The 25,479-nt window shown below is 43.0% G+C and overlaps 1 protein-coding gene across 1 annotated transcript in view; it reads left to right on the top strand.

The window, feature by feature from the left end:
* The first annotated feature begins 8,864 nt into the window (after positions 1 to 8,864).
* The window catches only part of LOC144249769 (transmembrane protein 87B-like), a 32,648-nt gene continuing 16,033 nt past the window's right edge, over positions 8,865 to 25,479 (top strand). Inside the window, exons 1-7 of the mRNA XM_077791938.1 lie at positions 8,865 to 8,962; positions 12,216 to 12,309; positions 16,541 to 16,612; positions 18,087 to 18,195; positions 18,285 to 18,343; positions 19,419 to 19,522; positions 21,438 to 21,511. Of these exons, the coding sequence (XP_077648064.1) occupies positions 12,235 to 12,309; positions 16,541 to 16,612; positions 18,087 to 18,195; positions 18,285 to 18,343; positions 19,419 to 19,522; positions 21,438 to 21,511 (493 nt within the window). The 5' untranslated portion in view covers positions 8,865 to 8,962; positions 12,216 to 12,234. The remainder of the gene's footprint in view (positions 8,963 to 12,215; positions 12,310 to 16,540; positions 16,613 to 18,086; positions 18,196 to 18,284; positions 18,344 to 19,418; positions 19,523 to 21,437; positions 21,512 to 25,479) is intronic.

Below are 25,479 nucleotides of genomic sequence, written 5' to 3' on the forward strand. Positions count from 1 at the left end.
AACTTTGGATTGTTGCAGAGGGGAGTAAAGGGAAGGGAAGGGGTGTGGGGATGGGAAGGATGGTAGAATGAGGTGGACACTATTGCCATATATACATATATATATATGTATGTATGATTATGCTACCAGTGTGACTCTGCACAGTGTTCAGCCAGAGGAGGGTGAAGTTTTGCTCCATTTGTATACAGTGTGTCAAAATGCATTCTATTGCCATATATAATTAATTAGAACAAATGAAAAAATGAACAAGTATCCCCCACAGATGAATGAGGAGCTTCTGTAGAATAGAAGTGAGATTCAGACACAAAGGGATGTTGTGATGTGGACTACAAATCAGTATCTAATCTTTTAAAATAGTAGAACCAGGAATTAAAGGGAGTTGGGCTTGGAAGTAAAACCAGGAGAAACCCCCACTTGATCATCAGCCAGGAGTGGGCTGGGTCACTTCGGGTGAGAAAGTTTCTCATTATTAGCTGATAATTGAATCAGGCCTGAGGTCATCCACCCGTCTACCACATTGTGAAAGGAAATCTCATGTTGGAAAAGAAAAGAAGCTGTGTGAAATTAACTCTCAAGTTCCACAAAAGTCATTTACTTTAGAAATCAGACTCACTGCTTTTCATCTTGCAATGGATTTGTAGTCAAGTCCAAATTCACCACACGTACATGACCCCACGTAGGTCATCTGGGTGTTCTCTGAGGCAGGTAGGACATTGCAGTCCTCAGATTACCTCCCCAATTCCTTCCTGAGGGCCCAAGTCCCCAAAGCAAGTATTTTAATTCCTTGAGAAATAAAGCTGAAAATGCAAAACCAAAGAAGTCACCACACATTTTTAGGAACTACACCAAGTAGTAAATAACTAACGTAGAGCCTTTCCAAGAGGCAGAGGCCGTGGGAAACGCAGAAGTCACCTAGGTTACCAGGCACTAGTTGGAGTGCAAGAAAGATCCAACTCTGAATTCCCACACCACTGGGGCACTCTCAAAGCTGGTCACGGAGACTGTTTTTATAGGAAAAAATATGTGGTGGTGCTTCAGAGTCCAAGGTCTATCCACCATGGATGGATGGATGTCACTAGCACTAAGGTCAGTATACTATACAGGGAGGCTAAATATGACCACAAACAACTTCTGAGTATCTCTCAGCCTTAACATAATGAAAAGATTTTTTTTTCTCAGCTCTGCCTCAGTCAAATGAGAGAACATGGCTTTCCTTGAAGAAGTGACTTAGACCTAGGTCCTTTCCATCTTCCTAGGCTGCCATCTTCATATGGAGCCCAAGTGGCTATACAAGAAGAAAAGGCATTGAGGACTACGTGTGACCAATGCATCCTCTGCTCACATCTTTGGTACCTATTTCCTGCCATGCAGGTATTGTACCAGCAGGTTCCAGGCATTTCCCTGGAGAAGGAGCTCTCCTGGTTAACCCACCGCTAAGGGAAAGTGAGATGTCAAGGGCATGGGTACTGGTAGGAGACCAGGCAGCAACCAAGATGGCTCAAGTGCTCTGCTCAAAACCAGGGAGAGATTTAGCTTTGCTTCTGGAAGGGAAGAAATGGTGAAAGAAGCCAGACAGATCTGATGAGCATGGGATCTCGAGAGAAGGAAGAAGGTTTATGTCTGACCAGTGCTAAGTGCCCAGTGGGACTTTTGCAGGAGACTTAGAACATGGAGGTCATGTGGTCAGCTGAGATCTGCTTGTCTGCATCAATGTGATATATGATATGATTTGTCTCCTCCAAATATTCAGCAGGGTATATTACACATAAATTTACCAACATCCTGTCAAGTTCCGAGTTACAAAACAATACAAATCAGTTAAGAGGTGAATAAATCTAGCAAAGGATAGTAGTGAACTCAGAGAATGTCTGGGAGCCAGAGAAGGGTTGTAGACCATGCATACATGGTTCCTGACCCACGGTAATTCCACTCATGATTTTTAACTTCATGATGGTGGGAAAGTCATGCACATTTAGCAGAAACCACCCTTCCTTCAGATTTTGAACTTGGATCTTTTTTTTTTTTTTCCTGGAGTAGCGCTATGCAGTTAGATCCTCTTGCAAGTCTGGGTGGCAGCAAGCACAGCTCCTAGTCAGTCATCTTGGGAGGATCTTGGGAGGATCCTCCCAAGATGATGGGAGGATCCCCAAGATCACCAAGGGAAATACCCCACACTCTACAGAGTGCTGTGAAGCTGAATCAGCCTGCTGGGTGGTGTGGGTGTATTTGATGCGTTTTTTACTTTAATTTTCAACTAATGAGTTTATTGGGATGTAACTTCAAGTGGAGGAGTATCTAAAGTGAAGGGGTCACACTTAGGTCACCCTTGGAGCACACCCAGTACCCACACCACAGTCATCAGCTCTCAAACTCACAAGATGTGCAAAGTCTCAAGTCTGGGAAGGTGCGACCACAGTGCATGACAAATGTCTACCCTGGGACTATGTATGGAAATCAAGGAAGAAGTACATTTTTTGGTGAGGTCAATGAAGAACAGAAATTTGGGACCTGGTAGCACGTGACCTGAAGAAGCAAACCTGACACTGCCCCATCACCCCAATGCCTCTTGCAAAAATCTTGGTGAGGGTGTGGACCCCTACAAATTGGAGAATTGGGGGTTCAGCATATTCTTACTTAGAGATCATGGAGAAGGTGGGATTCAGATGAAGTGTGATCAATCTCTTCCAATAAGAAAATGTCGTAAAACTTCCCTTCAAAAATAAAGGAAACTGTCTATTTAGGGAAATTTATTAGTAGAAGAATGTTCTGTTATCTCTGGATCAGAGTCTAGCCCTAACTGTCTGTGTTTCTGTAGGCAAACCTCCATCTCTCTGTGCTTCCTTTAAATGAAGGGCTCTAAGGGATTTCTAAGAATATTTTGCATGCGAGTATTCACAGTTTAGTCTATTCACTCTAGGGAAACTTTTTTCTATGCTTTATTGAGATACAATGTATATGAAACACAAAATATAAAGTATATAGTTTGGTGACTTTACACACACACAACGCACACACACTCCTGTAACCAATTTTTTCAATCAATAACGTCCCGTCCCCCCACTACAAAGCTTTACTATGCTCATTTGTATCACCACTGTTAGCTTTGCCTGTTCTGGAACTTCATATAAAACAGAATTATATAAATGTACTGTTTTATGTCTGACTTCTTACTTATACAATAGTATCCCCTTATCTGTTGGTTCAGTTTTCATGGTTTCAGTTACCATTGACTGACTACAGTCCAAAAATATTAAAAGAAAAATTAAAAATAAGCAATTCATAAATTCTACCTTGCTCTGAGTGGTGTGATAAAATCTCAAGTTGGCCTGTTCCACCCCAGCAGGGGCGTGAATCACCCCTTCATCCAGTGTATCCATGCTGCATGCACTACCTGCCTGTAGGCACTTGGTAGTCATCTTGGACGTCAGATCGACGTTGTGGTACCACAGTGCCTAGATTCCAGCAACCTTATTTTACATAGCAATGGCCCTGAAGCATGACAATAGTGATGCTGGCAATTTTATTAAAGTATATTGTCATAATTGTTCTATTGTAGTATTCATAATTGCTGTTAATTTCTTCCTGTGCCAAATTGAAAAATTAACTTTATCATAGAGATATATAGAAAGACCACATCTTCTACCCCAGTCTCAGGCATCATCCACCAGAGGTTTGGGAATGTTTGCCCCGTGGATTTGGAGGACTACTGTCACATGATATTTGAGATTCATCCATGCCATTTTAAGTAAATTTTAAAAACTGAAATTAACAATTTTGGAACAAAAATCATTGTTGACTTTTAAAAATAAATACATGAAGTACTTGAGAATGTGGAGGATTCTAGGTCATCTGAGATCTGTGATCTTGATTCAAGCTGCAGAGTGTGATTCTGTTGCTATCTACCGACAGTATTAACAATAACAGGAAAGGAGGAAGGCAGGGATGGTCAAGAGGTGAGAGGGTGGGAAGCAGAGGGGCAGGGCCTGGGCTGCTGGCTAGCTAGGTCCGGGAATTGGTGGTTCTGAATTTTCTGGTAGATAGTGTTCTTTCCAGATGAAGTACAGTTGTGTAAACAGATCTGAGCTTGGAATGTAAGGAAGGAGGAAGGGGAGCCAAGTGATCCAGAGCCTGCTGGAAAACAGGAAGAACTTGCCTGAAATTGAGGAGCAATGCCTTCAGAGAGGCCTTCCTGAGAACTCCTCAGGCATTGCTGAAAATTGGATGCAGTGCAAACAGAAGCATGACCTGGCATGCAGCCGTTACTACCTGCAGTGTCTCTGTGCCTGTCCTGCCCAGCCTGCTGAATACGTGTATTTAGCTGACCCAAGTAAGTAGCCTTGGAAATAAGTGGCATCTATACAACTCAAGACAAATAAATGGCAAGCTAGGTGCCCAACAAGTGAGGGGCTGATCAATCACCACCAAGGGCACCTGGAATTGGCATGGGCTATAACTCCCCGTCCCCATCTGCTCCCAGCATCAAATTATTTCCAACTTGCAGCAAACTGCAAGGAATGCTGTAATTGTGGGTTATTTCAGAAGGGATAAAGGATGAACTTTTTACCTTTTGAAACTTTGTTTATAAACAAATGGTGCTGTACTTGGCAAAGAGCACCAAGTACATGTTCCCATCAGTCACGGATATTTTGCCTCTTGTATCTGTACTTTCTCTTTTCTCTTCTTCTTTATCTCATTCCTTCCTTCCTCCCTCCCTCCCTCCCTCCCTTCCTTCCTTCCTTCCTCCCTTCCTTCCTTCCTCCCCTCCTTCCTTCCTGACAAGACATCATAATGCTGCCCTGGCTGGCCCTGAACTCTTAGGCTGAAGCTATCCTCCTTAGCCCACTGAATTCTGGGACCACAGTCACACACCACTGTACTCAGTTTCCCTGCACTTTTCTTAACTTCTTAATGAAGCATTTAAAGACAGTTTTTTTTTCTTGTTTTGACAAAAGCTGATTATGTATTCTGCTCCATTCTCTGGTCATTGTATTTTTTCTATATTCAGATACCCCTTAAAGTTCCTAAGCAAGCTGATGCTTCTGTTTTCATACTAAGAAATTCTGCAGGATCTGGTACACAGAGGGATTCTGTGAGCTGCTTTCTATTAAGCCTTTTGGCTGTGCCCAGATTATTTCTTTAAAAAATAATGTAAAATCCAGGGCCAATAAAAAATTGTTCCATGCTCCAAATTGGCCATGATTTAATATGGATTTTAGAACTGAAATAAATAACAGTGGAATACAAGTGCATACCTATTAGAATGGCTAACATCCCAAAACCTGAAAATAGCAATTGGTGGCAAAGATGTGAAGCAATAATAACTCTCAATCGTTGCTGGTGGGAGTGCAAAATAATTTTGGAAGAGTCTCAAAGTTTCTACAAGGCTTAACAATACTATCACCATGCAATGCAGCAATTGCATACTGAGGTATTTACTCTACTGATTTGAGAACTTATGTCCACATAGAATTTGCATTCAAATATTTATAGCAGCTGTATTCATGATTTCTAAAATATGGGAGCAAGTAAGATATCCTTTAATACACGGATGGATAAATGATCTGTGGTACATCTCTGCAATAAAATGCTATTCAGCAACCTAAAAGGAATGTATCATCAATCCAAGCAAGAATATGGATGCATATTGCTAAAGGAAAAAAAAGCAGCATGAAAGAGCTGCATTACTACATGATCACATTCATATCACATTTTGATAAAGGGAAAGCTATGGAGATGGGAAACAGGTTAGTCTTCAACAAGGGCATGGAGAGGAAAATTGGGTAGGGGAAAACATGGGATTGTCTTTTAGGGATATGAAACTATTTTGTACTATATTTTTGTGGTGACTTATGTGGTTATCAAAATTCATGGAACCTCACAACACACAGAGTGAAACTTAATGTACTTATAAGATTTTTAAAAAATCAATTAGGAATTCTGGGAATTTCAGGATAGAATTCAGCCTGTGACAAAAGTTGTGGCCGTGTTAAAAATGTATGATATAGGGCTAGGGTTGTAGCTCAGTGGTAGAGCACTTGCCTAGCATGTGTGAAGCACTGGGTTCGATTCTCAGCACCATATATAAGTGAATAAATAAAATAATGGTCCATCGGCAACTAAAAAATATTTTTAAAAAATGTATGATATAACCTCACTGAAGGAGGTGGGGGAAGGTGCTGACCTGAGTAGCTTTGGAAATTATGGGCATTTGTAAGACTAAAGGTAAAGAAATTGTCCATAAATACTGTACTCTAGTTGATAAAGTTGTTCCTTACACAGTTAGCAACTCTGATACGTCTGTAGGTGTACCTTTGGGTAAAAGAATTAATTCAAGATGGTAGACCGTGGGAACCAGGTTTCTCACTGTTGGAATGGCGTTACACAGATGCAAGGAGAAAGCCTGGAAGGACCCAGGTGTGACTTCGGGGCATTAGTAGGAAGCATCAGTGTGTACTTTTGTTTAGAACAAAAAAAATTTAAAATAATTCCAGATATGTGTACTTGAAGGTAAATACATACTCCTCTCTTTCCAAGGTCTGTTGGTCCAGATGGCCTAGAATTAAGGGTACTCCAGCAGCAGCTTGCACACCAGCACCCTTACCTTGGTTTCTAAAGCCATTCTCTAATCAAAGCAACCAGGAACCAGGGCTCCTTGGAGAAATGGCTGAATCTAAGGTTGAGGCAGGGAATATACCTGGAAATGAGCCTGGGACATCTTATAATGCCAAAAAATGAAATGCAAAATTATGGAGTTATATCGAAATAACTGGCCTGAAGAAAGAATCCCCAAGGTAAAGTCAGAACAATTTGAAAAACAAAATGAATAATTGAATACTGGACCATAACCTAAAGTACAAAATAGTGATAGTAACCTAACTTACATAAATAAATGACTGAATAAATAACCAAATATAGAATAGACAAATCTCCTGTTCAGAATTTTTTTAAAAAATTATGTAGGTACTCACCTCTCAAGGAGGTGGAATATAACTAACTCCCTATTTTTAATAGCCTATGTTTAGTGAATTTCCCCCAAAGAGTACAGTATGGGACAAGGTGGGGTGGGGAAGGCGGCACAGTAAACACTGCCTAGACAGGTGATCAAGGTCAACACCAACAGTGATGGTCCTGTTGGTAGTATGCACCTGTGATGTAATGTGATAAAAAAGGCACTTGACCTCTGTGGTTTTCCTCCCCCAAACCCAGAGCCCCAGTTTGATCATACGAAACACACAAGACAAATCTAAATTGTGAGGCTTTCTACAAAATACATGCCCCACACTCCTCAGAACTAAAGAGGTCACATAAAACAAGGGAAAAACTGTGACAAATTGTCACAGCCAAGAGGATCTTAAGGACATGGTGACCAAATATGATATGATCTCCTGGATGGGATCCTGGGACCGAAAAGGACATAGGTAAAAATGAAGCAAATCTTAATAAAGCATGTGCTTACTTGATACAGAGTGAGTCTCCCTTAACTGAAGTGCTTGCATCTAGAAGTGTTTTGAATTTTGGATTTTTCCAGATTTTGGAATATTTGTATTTCCATAATGAGCTTTCTTTGGGATGTGTCCCAAGTCTAATCTTGAAATTCATTTATGTTTAGTATATACTTTATGCACAGAGACTGAGTGTAGCTTTATGCAACATTTTAAACATTTTTTAAAGTATTTTTTTAGTTGTGGTTGGATGCCATACCTTTTACTTATTTTTATGTGGTGCTGAGGATTGAACCCAGAGCCACGTACATGTTAGGCAAGCACTCTACCACTGAGCCACAACCCCAGCCCTAAACATTTTAATAATAATACTTCCACAAAGTTTTCATAATAGGTAATTTTCTACTTGTGTCATCTGATTAGGGCTAATAAAGTTTCAGATTCTGGAGTATTCTGGATTTAAAATTTTTGCATTAGGGATGCTCAACCTGTAATAGCAATGACTTGATGATGGTTCATTAATTATGAGAAAAGTCCCACAGTAAATGTAAGGTATTAACATTTTTAATATTAAATTAAAATATTAAACGACTGTGGGAACTCTGTAGTAGCTTTGCAACTTCTAGTACATCTAAAATATAAAGTTTATTAGAAGTGGAATGAATAAGCGTAGTTCATACTTAAACCAATGTGAAAAAATTTTTTGTTCACTTGCATTTCTTGAAATTACATCAGAAATTTCAAGATACATTTGGAAAATTGGCTTTGATGCATGCTTTTGAGATGCAAGCTGACCCTCCATGCTTCCTCCAGTCCCAGGGTTACTGTGTCACGTCCACCATGCAGGAAATAGGGTGAATTCTGTTTACTTGGGCAGAGTACAGGTCCCATGCAGGTGGGGATCAAGGTTTCTGTTCTGTTATAGCCACCCAGTGGGAGCATAACATGCGTATGTGCATGCACGCGTGTGTATGTGATGCTGGAGTTCGAACCCAGGGCCTCAACACGCTGGCCAAGTGCTGGACTCCTAACAGATGCGTTTTACATATATAAGTGATGAAGGCATCCTGAGAAAGAATTCTGGTGGGTGTTATGACTTTCAGGTAGTCATAGGACAGGAAGAGGGAGAGTTGTGGGTAACCTCCAGGGGAAAGAACTGAGGATGCTCAGGAGACAGGCATTGGGTGACAGAAGAGCACTGCCAGCAGAGCTGAGCACTTTTGGAGCGAATTCTTCAGGAGACTATGGCTTCTCCATCCCTGAGGTTTCAAACGTCATTTGGCTTGGAGAAGAACTTTTAAAGAAAATCTGGCTAATTGTTCTGAGTTCAGACTGTAGTTGTTCAGAGCACACGTCTAACATCTTGGGTGGAAGGCCTTCAAGGTACACACAGTGAAGTACTTTCTTTTTTCCCCCTCAGCCCAAGGCTTATTGATATTCGCCGAGTTGATATCTGCAGTTAAGAGGACGTTGGCCCGCCTCCTGGTGATCATTGTGAGCTTGGGCTATGGTATTGTGAAGTAAGTAGTGGGGCATGGGAAACATACCCTGTCTCTTACCTAGTACACATTATGATCTTGGTGGAACTGGAACCGTCTCTGTATCATTATGCAAATCCCCAAGGGTAAAATCCGCAAGAAAATGGTTTTAAGAGACTTCCCGGACTGGGGCTGTAGCTTAGTGGTAGAACATTTGCCTAGCATACATAGGATCCTAGGTCCCATCCTCGGCCAAAAAAAGTAAAAAGATTCCCATGTGCTAGTTATTTTATGTTATTTTCAAATAAGTATTCTGAATTTGAATTCTAATAACTTTATAGTAGGTTAACAAAGTGTTAACTTGAAGGATGATGGAAAGTCTAAAATGATTCTTGAAGTTCAAGCCATTTTGTTTTCTAGCCAGTACAGGAAAGCTTTTAAAATCACATTTGAGTGTTATAGAGTTGATTAGACACCGTGTCAGCAGGATTTCTAATGAACCTGACCATTCCCTGAGGACCTCGCTAGCCTGGAGCCACCAGCAGGCCTTTCCTCTCAAGTCTGTAGCTTCCTGGGCATGAGTCGGGAGAACTCGTCCTCTTTATCCTCACTGCTCTTTTCAGACCATTGTTCTCCCTGCCTTCCTAAATTCTCTTACTCCCAGAAGCTCACGCCTTCAGATGGTCCCCTGGGTCCCCTGCTGCATCTTCTCAAGGTACTCTGTGGGCTGCCAGACTCCTGCCCTTCATCTTCCTCCCCAGCACCTCCCCTGCTGGAGTTTCCTGTGCTTCCTGGTCCTGGGCAGATGGGCTCACGCCCACCTCTCCTGCCCTTGGCTTCAGCTCCTCCCACAGCTGGTCTCCGTGGTCTTGTTCTAAACTTCACTGTCATGGTTAAGCGCACCCTCTTCATAGTTTTAATTTTGAACATATCTTTTCAACTGCCGTCTCCTCTTTCCTGTCTCTCATAAATTGGCTTCTGTTCTTTCTGTCCCCAGTGTGCCCTCTGACCTTTGGGCCCTAGCACCTTCAGTGTCCCTTTCCCTGTGTGTCCTCACTTGGCTTCTCTGGCTTAGCTTCCTTGGTCCCGCAGGGTTCTTGCCCCTGCTGCTGCCCTTTCTCTTGGTCGGCCTTCTCGACAGCAGCCCAGTCCAGCTGGGTAAGTCCAGTTTTGTGACTGTGTCAGGCTCACCCCTGCACAGGGACATCTGCCTGGGACGGCACTGGACTTCACTGCCCTGTGCACTTGAGCTACTGCTGGGGTCTCTCCTAGACCCCGTTGCAGAGCAGCTTCACCCCTCTTCTCAAGTCTCCACCTTCGCCCACCCCCTCACAGCTGCCCCTGGCTCTCTCCTAGCTGAGAGTCTTCTGCACTGTGGTTCTCAGGTCCTGGCTTGCTGGGACACCCACTACACGCACCTCTCTTGGCCCTGCACACATCTCTGCCCTGTGCCCCTGCAGCAGTTCCAGTTTCCCTGTCTTGATTTTCCTCCCCGGTTGGTCCCCTCTGTTTCTACCATTTTTAAAAGCAAGGTCCCCAAATCCCCCCATGGCCCTCCCTGCTCCTACCTCACTTCTCGTCACCATGTGCTGTGCAACTTCTCCTGTGAGCATCCTGCACTTGTCACCCCAACTTCCCGTGTAATCTTGACATCCCCAGGGGAGGTTCTGCCCCCACTGATCCACTGAGACCCCTCTTGTCAGGTCACCATGATGTCCCCTTGCCTGTCCACGTGGCCCTGCTTAGGCTGGTCAGGGGTCCCGCTGTTAGCTTCTGTTTGAGCCCTGGCTTTGCTCAGTTTGCAGAGTGCCTCGGGAGTTCTGTCCTCAGTCGCTGGCTGTTCCTTCCTCGGCTCCCTTGCTGAGCCCCAGCCTTGGAGTGCCCACATTGGCCTTCCGACTCCGACTCCAACTCCGCCTCCGCTCGATTTTGCCTTGGTCGGCCTCTTGACAAAATCCCAGCCTTGACAGGTCCAGCTTTCCCTCTGCACCGGGCTCCAGTGCTTCCTCCCCATCCAGACCTGTGCTCCTCCACCATCTCCCAGGACTCCATAGTGCATGCTGGGTGGCCCCCGGCCCTTCATCTTTTTTATAAAGCCACCTATTGTGGCCATTAGTATTTATTGCCTGTCCCCCTACACTCAAGTGTGAGTCCCGGGGGCAGGAGCCTTGCTGGTCTTGGGTCCTTGACTCTGAGTCCTTAGCACGTGCTCAGTAACCTGCACCGAATGCCTGCTTGTGCGTGTGAGCTTGGGTTTCAGGGAGTTGAAAAGGCTGTAGGCAGGAGGCCTTTTTTTTCACTGGGGTCACTGAGATTCCTTCTCAAATGCTCTGTGTGGCCTGTACGGTAGACAGCATAGACCCCGTGGCCAGGGTCCGGCCCTGCAGTGCAGGTCTGGTTGTGAGCTTCAGCACCAGCAGTGTGTTGGAGCTTGGGTGGGGCGGGGCACAGGCCCTTGCTGAATAGCCCTCCACTGCTGGCTTCTCCTGTTGGACTCTCCACTCTGGTTTTCTGGTTGTAACTAGAAGATTCACTAAACTAGGTAAATAATTTTAAAGATTAATTATGGACTTTAATCTTTATTTAGATTTTATTTCAAAATGACTGCCTTATTTTTTTCAAAATCAGGTTTTATTCTGGTAGATTCAGAAAAGATTCAGAAAAGGGTTTTTTGTATTCTAAATGTATGTGCTGCAGTCAATTCTGACTTAAAAATGTCATGAAATGTTTTTTTTTTTCATATTATTGATTATAAAAAACACTACCTTTGCATTTCTCTAGTTCATTGGTGTTTTACAAGTCAGAAATGTTATTTTTAATTTCTCAGTTTAAAGAATGAAGCTAGATTCTGTTAGTGCTCCTGTTCCAAGTGGCACAGGCAGAGATCAGAGGAAAGCCCTGGAGTCCATCTGTCCTCCAAGTCAGAAGAGCAGTGAGTGGCCTCCAGGCAGACCTGTCTCACAACAGTTTGTAGTAGGGGTCCTGCCAGTGGCCATTGGAAGTGGTCACTTAGCTTCTCAGTTTCCACAGCCTTCTGGTCCACTTGCAGAAACAGTATCCGATTGTGGTCATTGTGTTGCTTGAAGCTGAGCAGAGTCCTCTGGCACTCTGCTGTCCTCCAGCTGTGCTTCCCTGGCCTGTGCAGCTTCAGGTCCTACAGGAAGGGACCGATAGGAAGACCACTGCATCCTGGGACAGTGCCTCCCAGGCTGGGGCAGACTGAGCTGCTTAGAGGTGCCCTTCCCGTGTGCCATGCTCTCACGGCCTTCCCTTCCTCTGTCTCCCTTGGCTGTAGGCCACGTCTAGGAACCGTCATGCACCGAGTGATTGGACTGGGACTGCTCTACTTCATCTTTGCTGCTCTGGAGGGTGTGATGAGAGTCATTGGGGTAAGAACTGCATGATTCCCACTACCCCTTTTATTCTTTTTAATACTTATTTTGTTTTTTCAGTTGGACACAATAGTTTTTTGTTTTTTGTTTTTAATTTTGTTTATTTTTATGTGGTGCTGAGGATCAAACCCAGGGCCTTGAATGTGCTAGGCAAGTGCTCTACTGCTGAGCCACAACCCCAGCCCTCCCACCAACCCTTTATTATTGTTGCTGTGAAACATATTTTAGCTCCTGAGATGATTTTTTTTTAAGATCCCAGAAATTTTATTAAGACCCCAGCAGAGCTTTTTTCCCTGGGATATTTACCTTTTATAACATGATGTCCTCCTCAGAATCAGCTCTATCTCAGACTGTCCAGTGGTTCTTCATAAAGAACATTGTCTGTGCCATTTTCAATCTGCACACATTCATATCTTCCTTCATTCTGGATTTTAAGATGTGTCAAGTGGACAAAGTCAATGACACCCTCCAGGCATATCAGCATGACATCTCATCGCTTCCCTAAGTCTTACTGGTTGTGAGATTTCTCTGTCTCTTGTGGCTATTTTGGGGGTTCAGCAGGCCCCATTGTTAGGCCCAGGAGGTACGTTGAGAACAGAGACTTGAGCGACGTGGGCAGCAGTGCTGCTGGTGAGGAAGGGGTGATGTCTTCATCTGTGAGGACCTTTCCATGTCCCGCTTTGGCTTTTCTTAATACTCGACTGGGCTGGGTGATTAAGGTGACTGTACCCTACCTTGTGATGCCACCCAGAGTGACCTTTGGGTTAGATGTGTGAATCAGATCATTGTGCATAGGGGGGCGTGTGTGTGTCACCACAAAAAGCCTCTCTCACATACTGAATCTGACCCCAAAGCAGGACATCTGTCCAGTGAATGTCAAAGCCTCATTTCTCTTCCTCTCATGTGGTACATCCATACCTGTTAAATACACCTGCTCTTTTTTTCTTTTAGTAGATTTATTTTTTCATAATAATAATGAACTCTGAATTTACATTTATATAATTCACATGAAATTTTTCTTTGCTAAAAAGAAAATAGAAAAGATACCTATTCCACATTTAAGTGGCGCACATAAATTGCATTTCCTTAACCTTCTACCTAACATTTTAGTGACTGTTTTAAATATGACTCGTCAGGGTGAAGTCTTGGTTTGTGTTTGCCTCAGGTGCAGCCCTCCTTGTTTTACTTCCTGTGCCTCTTCACACAGTGGGGAGTCTGGTTCATTAGCAGTACTGGCTGGAGATTTGCTGAGAGGGAGGAGATTGGCAGCTTGGGACTCAGTGCTTTTTATTTGCTAGCCCATAATAGTTTTGCATTGCTATTATCAAGTGAGCTGGTGACCAGTTGACATTTGTTACTGCCAAACAGATCATTTTCACATGCTAAACACAGTTCTCTTAAGAGAGAAAATTTTTTATGTGACATCACACAGTGATAAAATAAACTGAATTGTTTTCCTTTATCAGATAATAATTGCTAAACTGTGATGAAACTTACATTCAGGCTTCCTTGTTTTTATCTTCCAGGGTTCTAACCACTTAGCTGTTGTCTTGGGTGACATTATTTTAGCAGTTATTGACTCCATTTTTGTGTGGTTCATATCCTTTACTGTGTCCTTCTAAAACAGTTTGTTGTATCATTAAAATCAGATTACTTTTAATTCGTAATAATGATAGGATGAAATGTGGTTATGAATTATTGTTATCTTAGTATATAAGTTTAGTTGAAGGTGAAGAAGTAATAACTCCCCAGATAAGGACTGTCTTTGTATTTTCTGTTTAATTCCACCAGAATTTAGATGCTTTGTGTGTACCTTGTACTGATAGGAAGAAGACTGTCCCTGCATCCCTAAAGAGGGGACAGATATATAACTAGCAGTAATACTGCAGTAGCAATTGCCTTTTTAGAGTGGTTAATATGAACAGAGGGAGGAGAAATTAATTCTGGCGTAAAACCAAGGAAGCCTTCATAGGAACAATAACACTGACTTTGAAACCGACAGGACAGGGGGCACTTATCAGGAGGACTGGGAAAGGCTTTCAGGAAGAAATGAGGGGAACAGATCGTAGGAAGAGAACAGTGGCAGACTGTCTGGGCAGCTTTCCTGCTGGGCACGTGTGTTGTGAATCGAGCAGGTGGGACAGAGGAAGGACAGCACGGGGTACAAGTCCCTCTAGCAGCTGCCGTGGAGAGCAGGAGAATCACGACAAGTGGGTGGCATGACTTGGGAGTGCTACGAGGTGACCTGGAAGAGGAGACAGGAAGTCTGGTCAGGAGTCACTTGCAGGGCCCTCAAGACCTACTAAGGGTCAGAAAGATGTAAGTCCAGCAGTATCGTTGCTAGAAATGGGTTCTCAAAGGTCTCAGGTGTATCCTTGGGGCTACTGGCGGCAGTGTGGCAGTTCTTGGGGTGTTGAAATTGGAGAATGAGCCAAAATGAAGGCGGTTTGGGCAGCCCAGGGTGTTCCTGGGAAGAGAGTTGGCAGTGCCAGCCCGGGCTAGACGCAGCTCTGAGGTGGAGTGCTGGGCCTGGTGTGCAGGAAGCCCTGGGTCCCACCCCGGTACTGCCAGAAGTACAAATAAAAACATCACAGCTTCGATTTGCAGAGGGGTCGAGCTGGAGCCAAGGGTCTGATCAGAAGTCGTGTGGTGGGAGGAGGCAGCTGTGACATCACCCAAGGAGAATAGGCGGCCCAGTGAAGTAAGGAGCTGGGCTGGTGCCTCGCTGCAGGGGAAGACGAGGCTGAAAGGGGGAGCAGAGCTGAGGGAGGTGGCAGGGCAGGGGACCACCCTGGGGAGACAGACCTGTGCTGTTGAGATTGCCGTGCCACGTGCAGGGCTGGGAAGGGCAGGCATGGAGCAGGCTCTGGTGGAGGGGCTGCGGCATGTGGCAGCGGGGGCACTGTGGGGACAGTGGCAACTGGGTCCTGCAGGGACCTGAGTCATAGGTTAAGGGTGGAGATCCCTGTCTTTTTTTCCTCTGTGGTGAGACTGGGGGAAATGGGAGGAATTCTAGAGAAAATGTGGGCTGGTCAGAGCAGAGTTGAGGCTGTGCGTACCCTGGACGTGGTCTGTCTCTCCCACATTACATCCTTGTTGACACTGTCCTGGTCGATAGGTTTCATGTTTTACCATGTTCTTTTTGTTTCCACTCTGTAACACTTTCATCTTTCGCCATTTAATTTTTTTTACTGTTTCCCTTGCATTCTTTTCATTTTCTCATCTGTTTCTCACAGGAAGGCCCAGAGGGCTTGAGCTTGCCTATGTCTCTTCCCTACAGGGAAGACCTCCTTCTCCCAGGTTTGCTGGCGGAGGGAGCCCTGCCCGTGGCTTCTCTGAGCCCCATGTGGGATGTTTTCTAAGCCTGGCCTGTCTATTCTTTAAAGTCCCTATTTGTGAACTCTAAGTGTTTTTGTAAACTATGTATTTGTGAACTTCCAAGTTGAAAAAACAACTCTGGACTTAATTCATTATCCTTTCTCTTCAAAGCAGTGGTTCTTGACCTTCTTTGAGTACTGGATCAGAAATGGCTTTGGAAATACCATGAAAGCCGTAGGAGCTCCCCACAGAACATGCCCCACTCCAGGAGCCCTGCCCACAGGGGCTGTTGCAGACTCCTGAATTATACTCACAGGCCCTCTGAGGTGCCTCGTTAAGAAATAGCACCCTCTGGGCTTGGGGCACACTCCTGCTACTCGGGAGGCTGAGACAGGAGCACTGCAAGTTCCAGGCTACCCTGGGCACTTACTTGAGGCCCTGTCTCAGTCTGTCTCAGGCCCTGCCAAAATGTGCTCATGGGTTCAACCCCCAGTACCAGGAGAAAGAAAACAGAAGTCCAGAAATTAGAATTGCCTTGATGAGAGGAAGGAAATCTAGTATCCATTTCTGCTGGATCCTGAACTCTTGAGGTTCGCCTTCAGATTGCTGTTGGCTAATTTCCACTATTAAAGCAGAAAGTCTGCTGTATGTATAAAACCAAAAACAGAACAGACCCCAGCGTATGTCCCCAATGATCACAGATGACAAATGAGAAGTAGGGCATGATACATACAGAACTGAATGCTTCGACCAAAGACTTTGCTTCCTCTGAATCTGAGGAACTTACACGGCTACTCATGTAAGAATTTGACCCTCAAGGAAGACAGGAGAGCCGCAACTCTCCTAAGCCCAGCTTTTCTCATGTGTGCTCCCACTTTCTCTGCTATTGTGTTTTGCTGTTTTGCTGCAGGCGAGTGATTCTGACCTTGTCCTTCTGGCCAGCCTGCCTCTCTCCCTGCTCGACTCGGGCTTGTGCTGGTGGATATCCTTTCCTAGCACAAGCTGGGACCTCACTGGGGACAAGCCTGTTGCTCTTGCTGCTGCTTTCCTATCACGGGAGGAGTGGTTTATACTGTACCCCAAATAGCAGTGTGTTGGTAAGTGAAGGCTTAGGCAGCTTCCCTTTTACTTTTGATATTTTTATTCCCTGGTTTTTAAAAAACATTTCCAAATGATTAAACAAGGCCAGGTTTTTTCATCTTGTTGTTTAAGGAATAAAAGCATTTTTGTAAGTTCTAACAGTAGTTCTGGTGGACTGGGTTATGTTACTTTAGAAATTGATGTTCTTTGTAATATTCACCATTCAGGAACACTGAAAAGCAGTTTTGTAGCTTTACCAACTACTTTAGTTTTCATATGAAAACCAAGTTTTTGATTTATGAAATATTTAGAATTTAAAATAGGCATAAACGCTCCCTTCTAGTGCCCAGCTCTGCCTGGGCAGTGTTCAGTTCACAAGCAACGCTGGCTGGTCTGCTCCAGAGGGAACCAGGGTCAAGGCAGAGATCTGGCTGCAATCCTTGCTTCTGAAAGGCGACATTACCTGAATCCAGGTTCAGAAATCCCTGCATTTGTGTTCTGGGAAAAGTCTGCTACAGAGAAGCCCCCTCCACACAGGACGTGAATGCCTAGCTGACTTCTTGTTATCTACTGGCCAGTCTGCACCAGATACTGTCTGGACCACACTTTAAGCCCTCTCCTTCCTGAGGGCCCTGAACTTTGACCCATAGCCCTAGCCTGCATAGCCCTCTGGAAGGCCTTCTCTCAACTGCTGACCTCAAGGAAATCCCCAGTCAAATCCAGTCCCACACCCACTCCTGTTCCCTTCTTGCTGGCCTCACCCTTCTCTGCCTGACCTTTGTGACTCTTAGAGACCTGTAGTCTTCTTCCTCCTGTACAGTCACCCTCCCCTCTTTGGTAGTGTGTCCAGGAAGGTCTCCACCTACTGAAGATCTAGTTTATACTGCATACGTTTTTTTAATCTATAGAATGGAGCTGGTAGATGACCTAACTTCCCAATTGTGGTCTTTCAGGAAATAAAAGGAGAATAGACCAGAAAAAAAAAAAAAAAAAAAAGGAGAGAAGCAAACAGGCAAGCTTGAGCCAAACAGCACATCCAGGGGCATCTGTGGTGTGTCTGACCTGGGGTCTCAGCGTGCACAGCTTTCTCCTGGGCTGCACACATTTGGCTTGGAATGAGCATGAACCAGGTGTCTTTGCCAGCGGCTGTCTCTTGAAGTCTGTTTATTCTTCTCAGTTGTGGTGAATTTTGAAGCAAATTCTGTATAATATGTCAGGATTATATACTATTGGTTACAATCACATTTTCTGTGATAAAATTTCTTCAAATTTTAGGAACTGCGTTTAGCACTATTAATTTTGGAATATATAAGATTCTTATTATGGTTTTTAGCTATTCATTACTATTTAAAATGTTTTCCCTTAACTATTCTCACATTTTTATAAGTTTGGCACAAACGATGAAGACCCTGAGGCTAAGAAAAAACACAGTGAAATTTTCCTTATATAGGCACTTTACAAATACTCTCATATTTGCTGTGTTGGGTAAGTGATTGACTTTTTCTCATTATGATAAAGCATTTCAATATTTCATGTTCTGTCCTCCAAAGGTGACTTTTTAATGTGTGTTTCAGCTTCCATAGTGTTTATGGTGTGGACAACCAAGACATTTAGAATTGCAAAATGCCAATCAGTAAGTAAATCTTCCTAGTTAAATTGCCATTAATTTTAGTTATACTATTTTGTGGAATTTTGAAGAATTTAGTTTGTTTACAAATAGAGGTAATTTTGATGGAAAATTTCCTTTTACTTTGAATGATATTGTATAGAATTACCAACACTTTACCTCTTTTAAATGAATCTGAAAAAGGAATTTCCCCTAAATCTCCTTTTTCTATCATGCTTTTTTCTAAACTTCTTATATATTTTCAAAAAGAATTTCCTTCCTGTAGTTTAAAATAATAGGAAAGGACTGTAGCTGTAACTCAGTGGTAGTGTTTGCCTGGGTTCATCCAAGCACAAAAAGTAATAAATAAATAAAAAGACAGGAAATTTTTTTCTCCTTGCATGCATACCATGAAGTTGGATGGGCTTTTGTCTTTTTTTTTTTTTTTTTTTTTTTTTTGGTGCTTGGGATTGAATCCAGAGACCTGTGCATGCTAAGCCCACACTCTGCACTGAGTTACACAGCAGCCCAGGTCTGTGTCATGGTGGGCTGGAGTCCTTAAGCCGGGCGTGTGTCCGTGATGGTGTTTTCAATGTGAGCCTTCAGGAGCTGCTCCCAATGAGTGTTTTAGTTGGAAGAAAATGCCTTTCTCAGACTTGCAATGTGAAAGACCCTCTTTTAGGGGTCTCTTGAGATTTGGTGCTAGTCTCTAGTTCTGCATAAATAAGCACAAAGTGCCCCCTCAATCCTGAGCTGCTGCTGGCTTAAGGACAATGTAATGAAATAAGAGGTAACTTTTTTCTTTCTTCCCTCATCTTAATATTTTATACTCAAAGTTCTAAGTGTATTTTTAGGATCTTTTGTTTTCTAAATCTTTCTGTTCACCCTAAAATTTCATGGAAAGGCATGTTTGTAAGAGAAAGTAGCCCTTTATAAACACTTCAAACAATATAGGTTGCTTAAAAAATAGGCACTTATTTATTTGAAAGACTTACTTGTTGGAGAGATGCCATTAGTCCTCGTCATGGTGCTCTGTTTGGATGGGAAATCTGTATGTTTGTCAGAAAATTAACTTCTCCTGTTTGACGTGCTCTTCTTGTAGGACTGGATGGAACTCTGGGTGGATGAGGCCTTTTGGAGCTTCCTGTTCTCACTCATCCTTATTGTAATAATGTTTTTGTGGAGACCATCGGCAAATAATCAGAGGTACCTAGCATACGTAGTTGAAGTTGGCAGGCATTTGTTGACCCCTCCTAGAGTCAAAAACACTTTGAGAAACTGGGGAAGTAGTCTTTGCTTTTAAGCAATATATTGTCAAGTGGGGCGACAAACATAAAAAATTCGAGACAGTGAAATAAGAGGTGTGTAAACCAGTCTAGAGGGGAGAGGGATGAGGACGATACCAGGAGGAGGCATGCTGCTCCTTTAGGAAAGGAGCAGACGGTGGAGGATTGAGCTGGGGAAGAATGTGCATATTCTGGGTGGGGGAAGGCGAATCAGGCAGTTTGGTCAGAATTGAGGTTGAGTGTCTCCTCTTTCTTTTTTCTGTTTTCTCATGGTGCTGGGCTTGAACTCGGGCCCTCATGTGTGCTAGGCAAGTGCTCTATCACTGAGCTACAGCCCAGATGGAAGGTTGAGTATCTCTTATCCAACACGCTTGGGACAGGAATGTTTCAGATTTTGGATTTTTTCAATTATATATTAAGCATTTGCATAGATTTTACCAGTTGAACTTCCCTAACCTGATTATCTGAAATCCAAAATCTGAAACTTTCTGGAGCACTGACATGATGTTCAGAACATTTTTAGATCTTTGGATTTGGGGTGCCCCACCTGTGCTTGTAGGGGAGTAAAGCTGGAAAGGAAGGGTGGGACCAGAGTGGTGCAGGCTTCAGTGTCACCTTCAGAAACTCTGCCTTGGGCTGCAGTGATGGGAAGACCGCTTCCTGCCTCACCTCTCAGCCTTCGGAAACAACTATTATATTCCTTGTCTGTCCTTCAAGGAAAAAAGGAAAAAGTATGTGTGTTGCTCTCCCCCTTTTAAAAATGGCAGTCATACACACATGGCTCTGTTTCACACCTTTTTGTGTAAGACGTGTCTTTCCATGTTGTCATTTGTAGGTCCAGTACTTTTTGAAAGCTTTTTGTTACTGGGGATTGAACCCAGAGGTGCTTTACTACTGAGCCACATCCCTAGCCCTTTTTACTTTTTGTTACAGGGTCTCACTAAGTTGCTTAGGCTCTCACCGAGTTGCTGAGGCTGGCCTTGAACTTGTGATCCTCCTGCCTCAGCCTCCCAAGCCACTGGGACTGCAGGCATGCGCCATCATAGCTTACTACATTATTTTTTAAAGGCTCTATGGCATTCCACAATATGCCTACAGCAGTTTATATAAGCAGTTATTAGACATTTTGTCTTTAGACTCTTGCTGTTATCAAGAACAAGAATGCTGTTGGACATCTGTCTGGGTAAACTCTTGTTAGTGGAATGAATGGCAGGTGGAACTGTGATAGCTAGTACCAGAAGGTCTTGAGGAAAGGAGGCTTTGATTAATCACCATCAGCAGGATGTTTGCCTCCACAAAAGTGTGACTCCACCAGGGGTTTTATTTTCACCAGTCAGACTTTGTCTTCATTAGGGGACAAGCTGGAAAGCCGCAGGCAGGAAGGAGAACCTCGCGGGGAGACAGAAGTACTGCAGGGCATAACCTGCCTGAGCACATAGATTGTATAGATTGTGGAATTGCTTTCCAGAAAGATTTTATCCACTTCTGCTTTCACCAGCATAGCTTCACGGTGATTCTTGCTGACTCGAGAATAAAATAATTAAATTTTACATTTTTTATTAAAGAACCTTTCAAGATGTAGGGGTTTTTTTTTTAATTAATTTACTTTTTTAAACCTTTATTTTATTTATTTATTTGTTTGTTTGTTTGTTTATTTTTATGTGGTGCTGAGGATCGAACCCAGGACCTCCCACATACTAGGCGAATGCTCTACCACTAAGCCACAACCCCAGTCCCAAGATGTAGGTTTTTATATATAATGACTACTTTAGATATAAACTAAAAATTGAACAGGTTTAAGCACACTAGTGACACTATCCTCCTTCTTTATACAGATATGCATTTATGCCCTTAATAGATGATTCTGATGATGAAGTTGAAGAATTCATGGTAACGTCTGAAAATTTAAGTGAGTGTTATGTTTTCTCTTTAGGTGACGGTTGTACTTGCTGTAGCAAGTCAGATCCTTCCCTGATGTGATACACAGCCACATGCATCATTTTAAATTCTCCTGTAAATATTTGTAAACATCTACAGGAACCTTTTCTTATGATAGGCGCTCATAAAAAAAAAAGTCAGCGATTAAATTTGGGGATTGCCAAATGTAGCTGGAGCCTTTATTCCTTATTTGCACTTAAAGCATTACAGTGGGCACATGGTTCTCACATCGTGGTCCCAACATGTGGTGCTTAATCTGGAGAGGTGCTGGTCTTACGTGGTGGCTGGGTTTCTGTGCCTTGTTTCTTCTTGCTCTTTTAAAAGCATGCACACCTATTGTTTCCCAGTGATGTCCACAGCATGTCTAATATGGTTCCAGTACCATGTATTTTCTCTCTGTTGGTCTCCGCATTGCATTTTGCAGTCTGGTTTGTCTGCCATGTGCTCTAATGAAGCCCTCAATAAGGCAGCATCAAGGTGTAATTCAGATACTGAGAGTGACTCTACCTGTTCTGTCTTGCTTTCCTCCTGCTTTGATTTCTCTTATTAGTAACATTCTTTCTCATAATTTATTTTGATTCTTGCCTCATTGTCTAAAATTCTTTGAAAATGCCTGGTCAGCAAACATCATGGCATGACCAGCATGCTTCCAGTGCCCCTTCCTTTACCTCTTCTCATCTTCCTCTCACCAGCAACCCACTCTTTCATGTTTTTTTTGACCCTCCTGTTAAGAAAGTTCAGAAACCCAAAAAGCTTATTCACCATTAAATTATTATTATTAGAATTAATTAAATTATTAGTATTAGAATTCCATGCACTGAAGTTCCAGCTTCCGGAATGATGGGGTGAACTGTAGTGACACACCTTTGTGTTGATGTCTGACCAGTATCGACTCAGTGGACACTGACAACACGGAGCACTGGAAAGCACTGGAGAGCAACCAAACCCAGAGCAGAACCCGGGCAGTGGCCCTCTTCAGAGTCCCCATTGACAGAACCTGTCCTGACACATGGCCTCTGGGGACGCTGCCCTGCCCACGAAGGGGGAGTGGAGAGTGGAGAGTGGGGCTGTGCAATGCCTGAAGACCGCAGGGGGAACTCTGTGAAGGGGAGAGCACACGTCTCTCAAGCCTCCACTGATGCTGAACTGGGCCTGTGCTGAGCAGGACTCCAGGCTGCCAGAGAGGGAGGCTATTTGCCTGAGGAGTAGAGCAGAGATGTGGGGGTTGCCCACTGCGGCTTTCGAAAAGTGAATCTCAGCAAGTGAAAGGGCTTAGATGAACACCTTGGGCTTTCCTCGAAACCCCTGAACAAACCATGCTCTGGGATCTTCGGTATTCACCTAAAACTAAAGCAGAGCTGGAGAAAACCACCCTACTGAAATCTAGCGAGGTCAATACAGGTCAGCGATCCATGGGAAGTTCAGGAGAGAGGGAACCTGGGAGAAAGGCATAGGCACGAGAGGAGAAGCGAGAACCAGAGCACTACAACTGAAGATCTAATGTCTGACGTCACTCGCTGGGTTGGATTAACAGGAGACGTGCAGGTTGGACGCACAGAAGGGAAGGGTGAACATTTGGAGACAGATCAAAAGACATAAACTGAAAATTAGAGAGAAAGGCTAGAAACAAAGTGAATGTGACCTGAGTGACCCGTGGCCTTATTGAACGTTCTGCACGTGCGTAACTGAGCTCCAGAGGAAGAGGGGATGGGGAATAAAAATATTTGAAAAAACACAGAAATGATTAATAACACTAACCTTGGATCGGCAAAGCTCTAATGAGAGGCACAGAGGAAGTGTTCAGAGACCTTAGAGGCAGACTACTGAAAACCAATACAGAGCTTTCAAAAGAATCCATTGGAAGAAGGTACTTTACACCCAGAGACCGGTGACATCAGACTGAAAATCTTGAAGACAGTGGAATGACATTTTTAAAGTAGTTTTAAAAAATTGCCAACCCAGGATTCTGTATTGACAAAAATATTTTTCAAAAATGAGAGTGAAAAAGGGTATTTCCAAGTAAATAAAGCTCTAAGAATTGGTCATCAGCAGAGCTGGCCTAAGAAAAATGCTAAGGGAAATTCCTTAGATTGAAGGGAAGTAGTATCAATTTAAAAACTAGCTATAAGAGAAACAGAAGGAAAAGTCAATTGATCTTTTGAAGCAAAAATAGTGAGGGTACATTGTGAGGTTTGTAAGATATGTGGAAGTAAAATATATGAATGTCACACGAAGGACAGGCTAGGTGTAAATGAAATCCACAATATGTTACAGTTTCTATGTGCAGAGTAGATTGCGATAAGTATGAAACATTTTGGAATCTTTGGAGCATCCAGTTAAAAAGCAGCCAACAGAAGGGATAGAACAGAATATTAAAACAACCCAAAAGAAAATAGGAAGGAAAAGACAGAAGGGACCAACATAAAACAAATTACAGTGTGGTTGATGTAAATCTAACTGTTTTAATAATTGCATTAAATGCAGGTGGACTGAATATTCAAGTTCAGAGATTGTTAAACTGTTCTTTAAAAAAAAAAAGTGAAATCAGGTTATGGGATATCTGTAGGAGATGCTTTAAAAGTGACACCTGGTTGTGAAAAGTGCATAAAGTGAAAAAAAGGTGTACAACGAAAACACTAAGCATGGGAGAGTCAGGGTGGGTTCTGATGAAGTAAACCTCAAGGCAGAACCACCAGGATTTTAAAAAGCATCTTTTCAGCCAGGCACAGTAGTGCACCCCTGTAATCCCAGTGACTCAGGAGGCTAAAGCAGGAGGATTGCAATTTTGATGCCATCATCAGCAACTTAGTGAGGCCCTGTCTCAAAATAAAAAAAATACTGGGGATGTAATTTAGCACCCCTGGGTTCAACCCCCAGTACCTAAACAAATAAAAGTTTAAAAGCATAATTTCTTAATGGTAAAATGTTGAATTTACCAAGAAGCCATATTTCACATATTTTAAAGTTACATAGACAAATTTGGTCATAATTATCTATTTGAACATTCCTTTTTCAGTCACTAATAATGCAAGTGGACATATCAGTTATGAGTTGAACAAAGCCTTAATTGACCTGTTCAAGTCCACATTGAACAAGATAGACTATAATATATGGCTTTGAAAAGTCTTTTCAATATTCCCACAAGGGCTGGTGGTTTAACTCAGCAGTAGAGCACTTGCCTATCATATGTAACGGCCTGAGGGAACTGTAACCATGATGGAATTAAACTAGGCACTATTGATAGTAGATACCTAAAAAGAATCCAACATTTGGAAGTTGGTAGCATGCTCCTGAGTAACTAACGGGTAGAAGGAATCACAAGTGCTAATCTAAAATGTTTTCTATTAAATGATAAAAATAGCATATCAAACTTTGTGGGACTAGTAAGTCCCCAGAAAACGGATGGCTTCAGTGGCTGGCAGTTTTTACTAAGAAAGGAAGCATGTAAGACTAGTGACTTGTATGTCTCAGAACTAAAAAAGTAAAAAAAGAAGGGCAGATCAACCTAGAGTAGTTAATGAAAAGGAAGGGAATTTGAAGGTTAAGCGCCTATATCATGAAATGGAAAGCAGGGAGAACAGAGGAAATCAACAGAGCCCTCCAAAGGGGCTTAGTAGAAATGGCATTTACTGCCATCTATTGTCAATGAGAGAGGAGGACAATAAATGCCAGTGTAGGGAGAGACTTCCAGTGTTGGGAGCAGTATTTGGGGTACACAGGTAATGTCACCACCAGCTCTGTGGTAGTCAGTGGGCACCTTGAATGGAATAGACAAAGTCCTTGAAAAAGAACACACAACAAAACTACCGTAATCTTAGTTCTAAACTTATGCCACCAATTCTGAGTAGCCCTTTATCAAAGAAATGTGGTTTATAATTTAAAATCTTCCTATAGAGTACTAGATCCCTGGTGAATCTTTCACATATTTCATTGAGGAAG

This window comes from Urocitellus parryii, chromosome 12 (assembly GCF_045843805.1).
Source record: "Urocitellus parryii isolate mUroPar1 chromosome 12, mUroPar1.hap1, whole genome shotgun sequence".
NCBI lineage: Eukaryota > Metazoa > Chordata > Mammalia > Rodentia > Sciuridae > Urocitellus > Urocitellus parryii.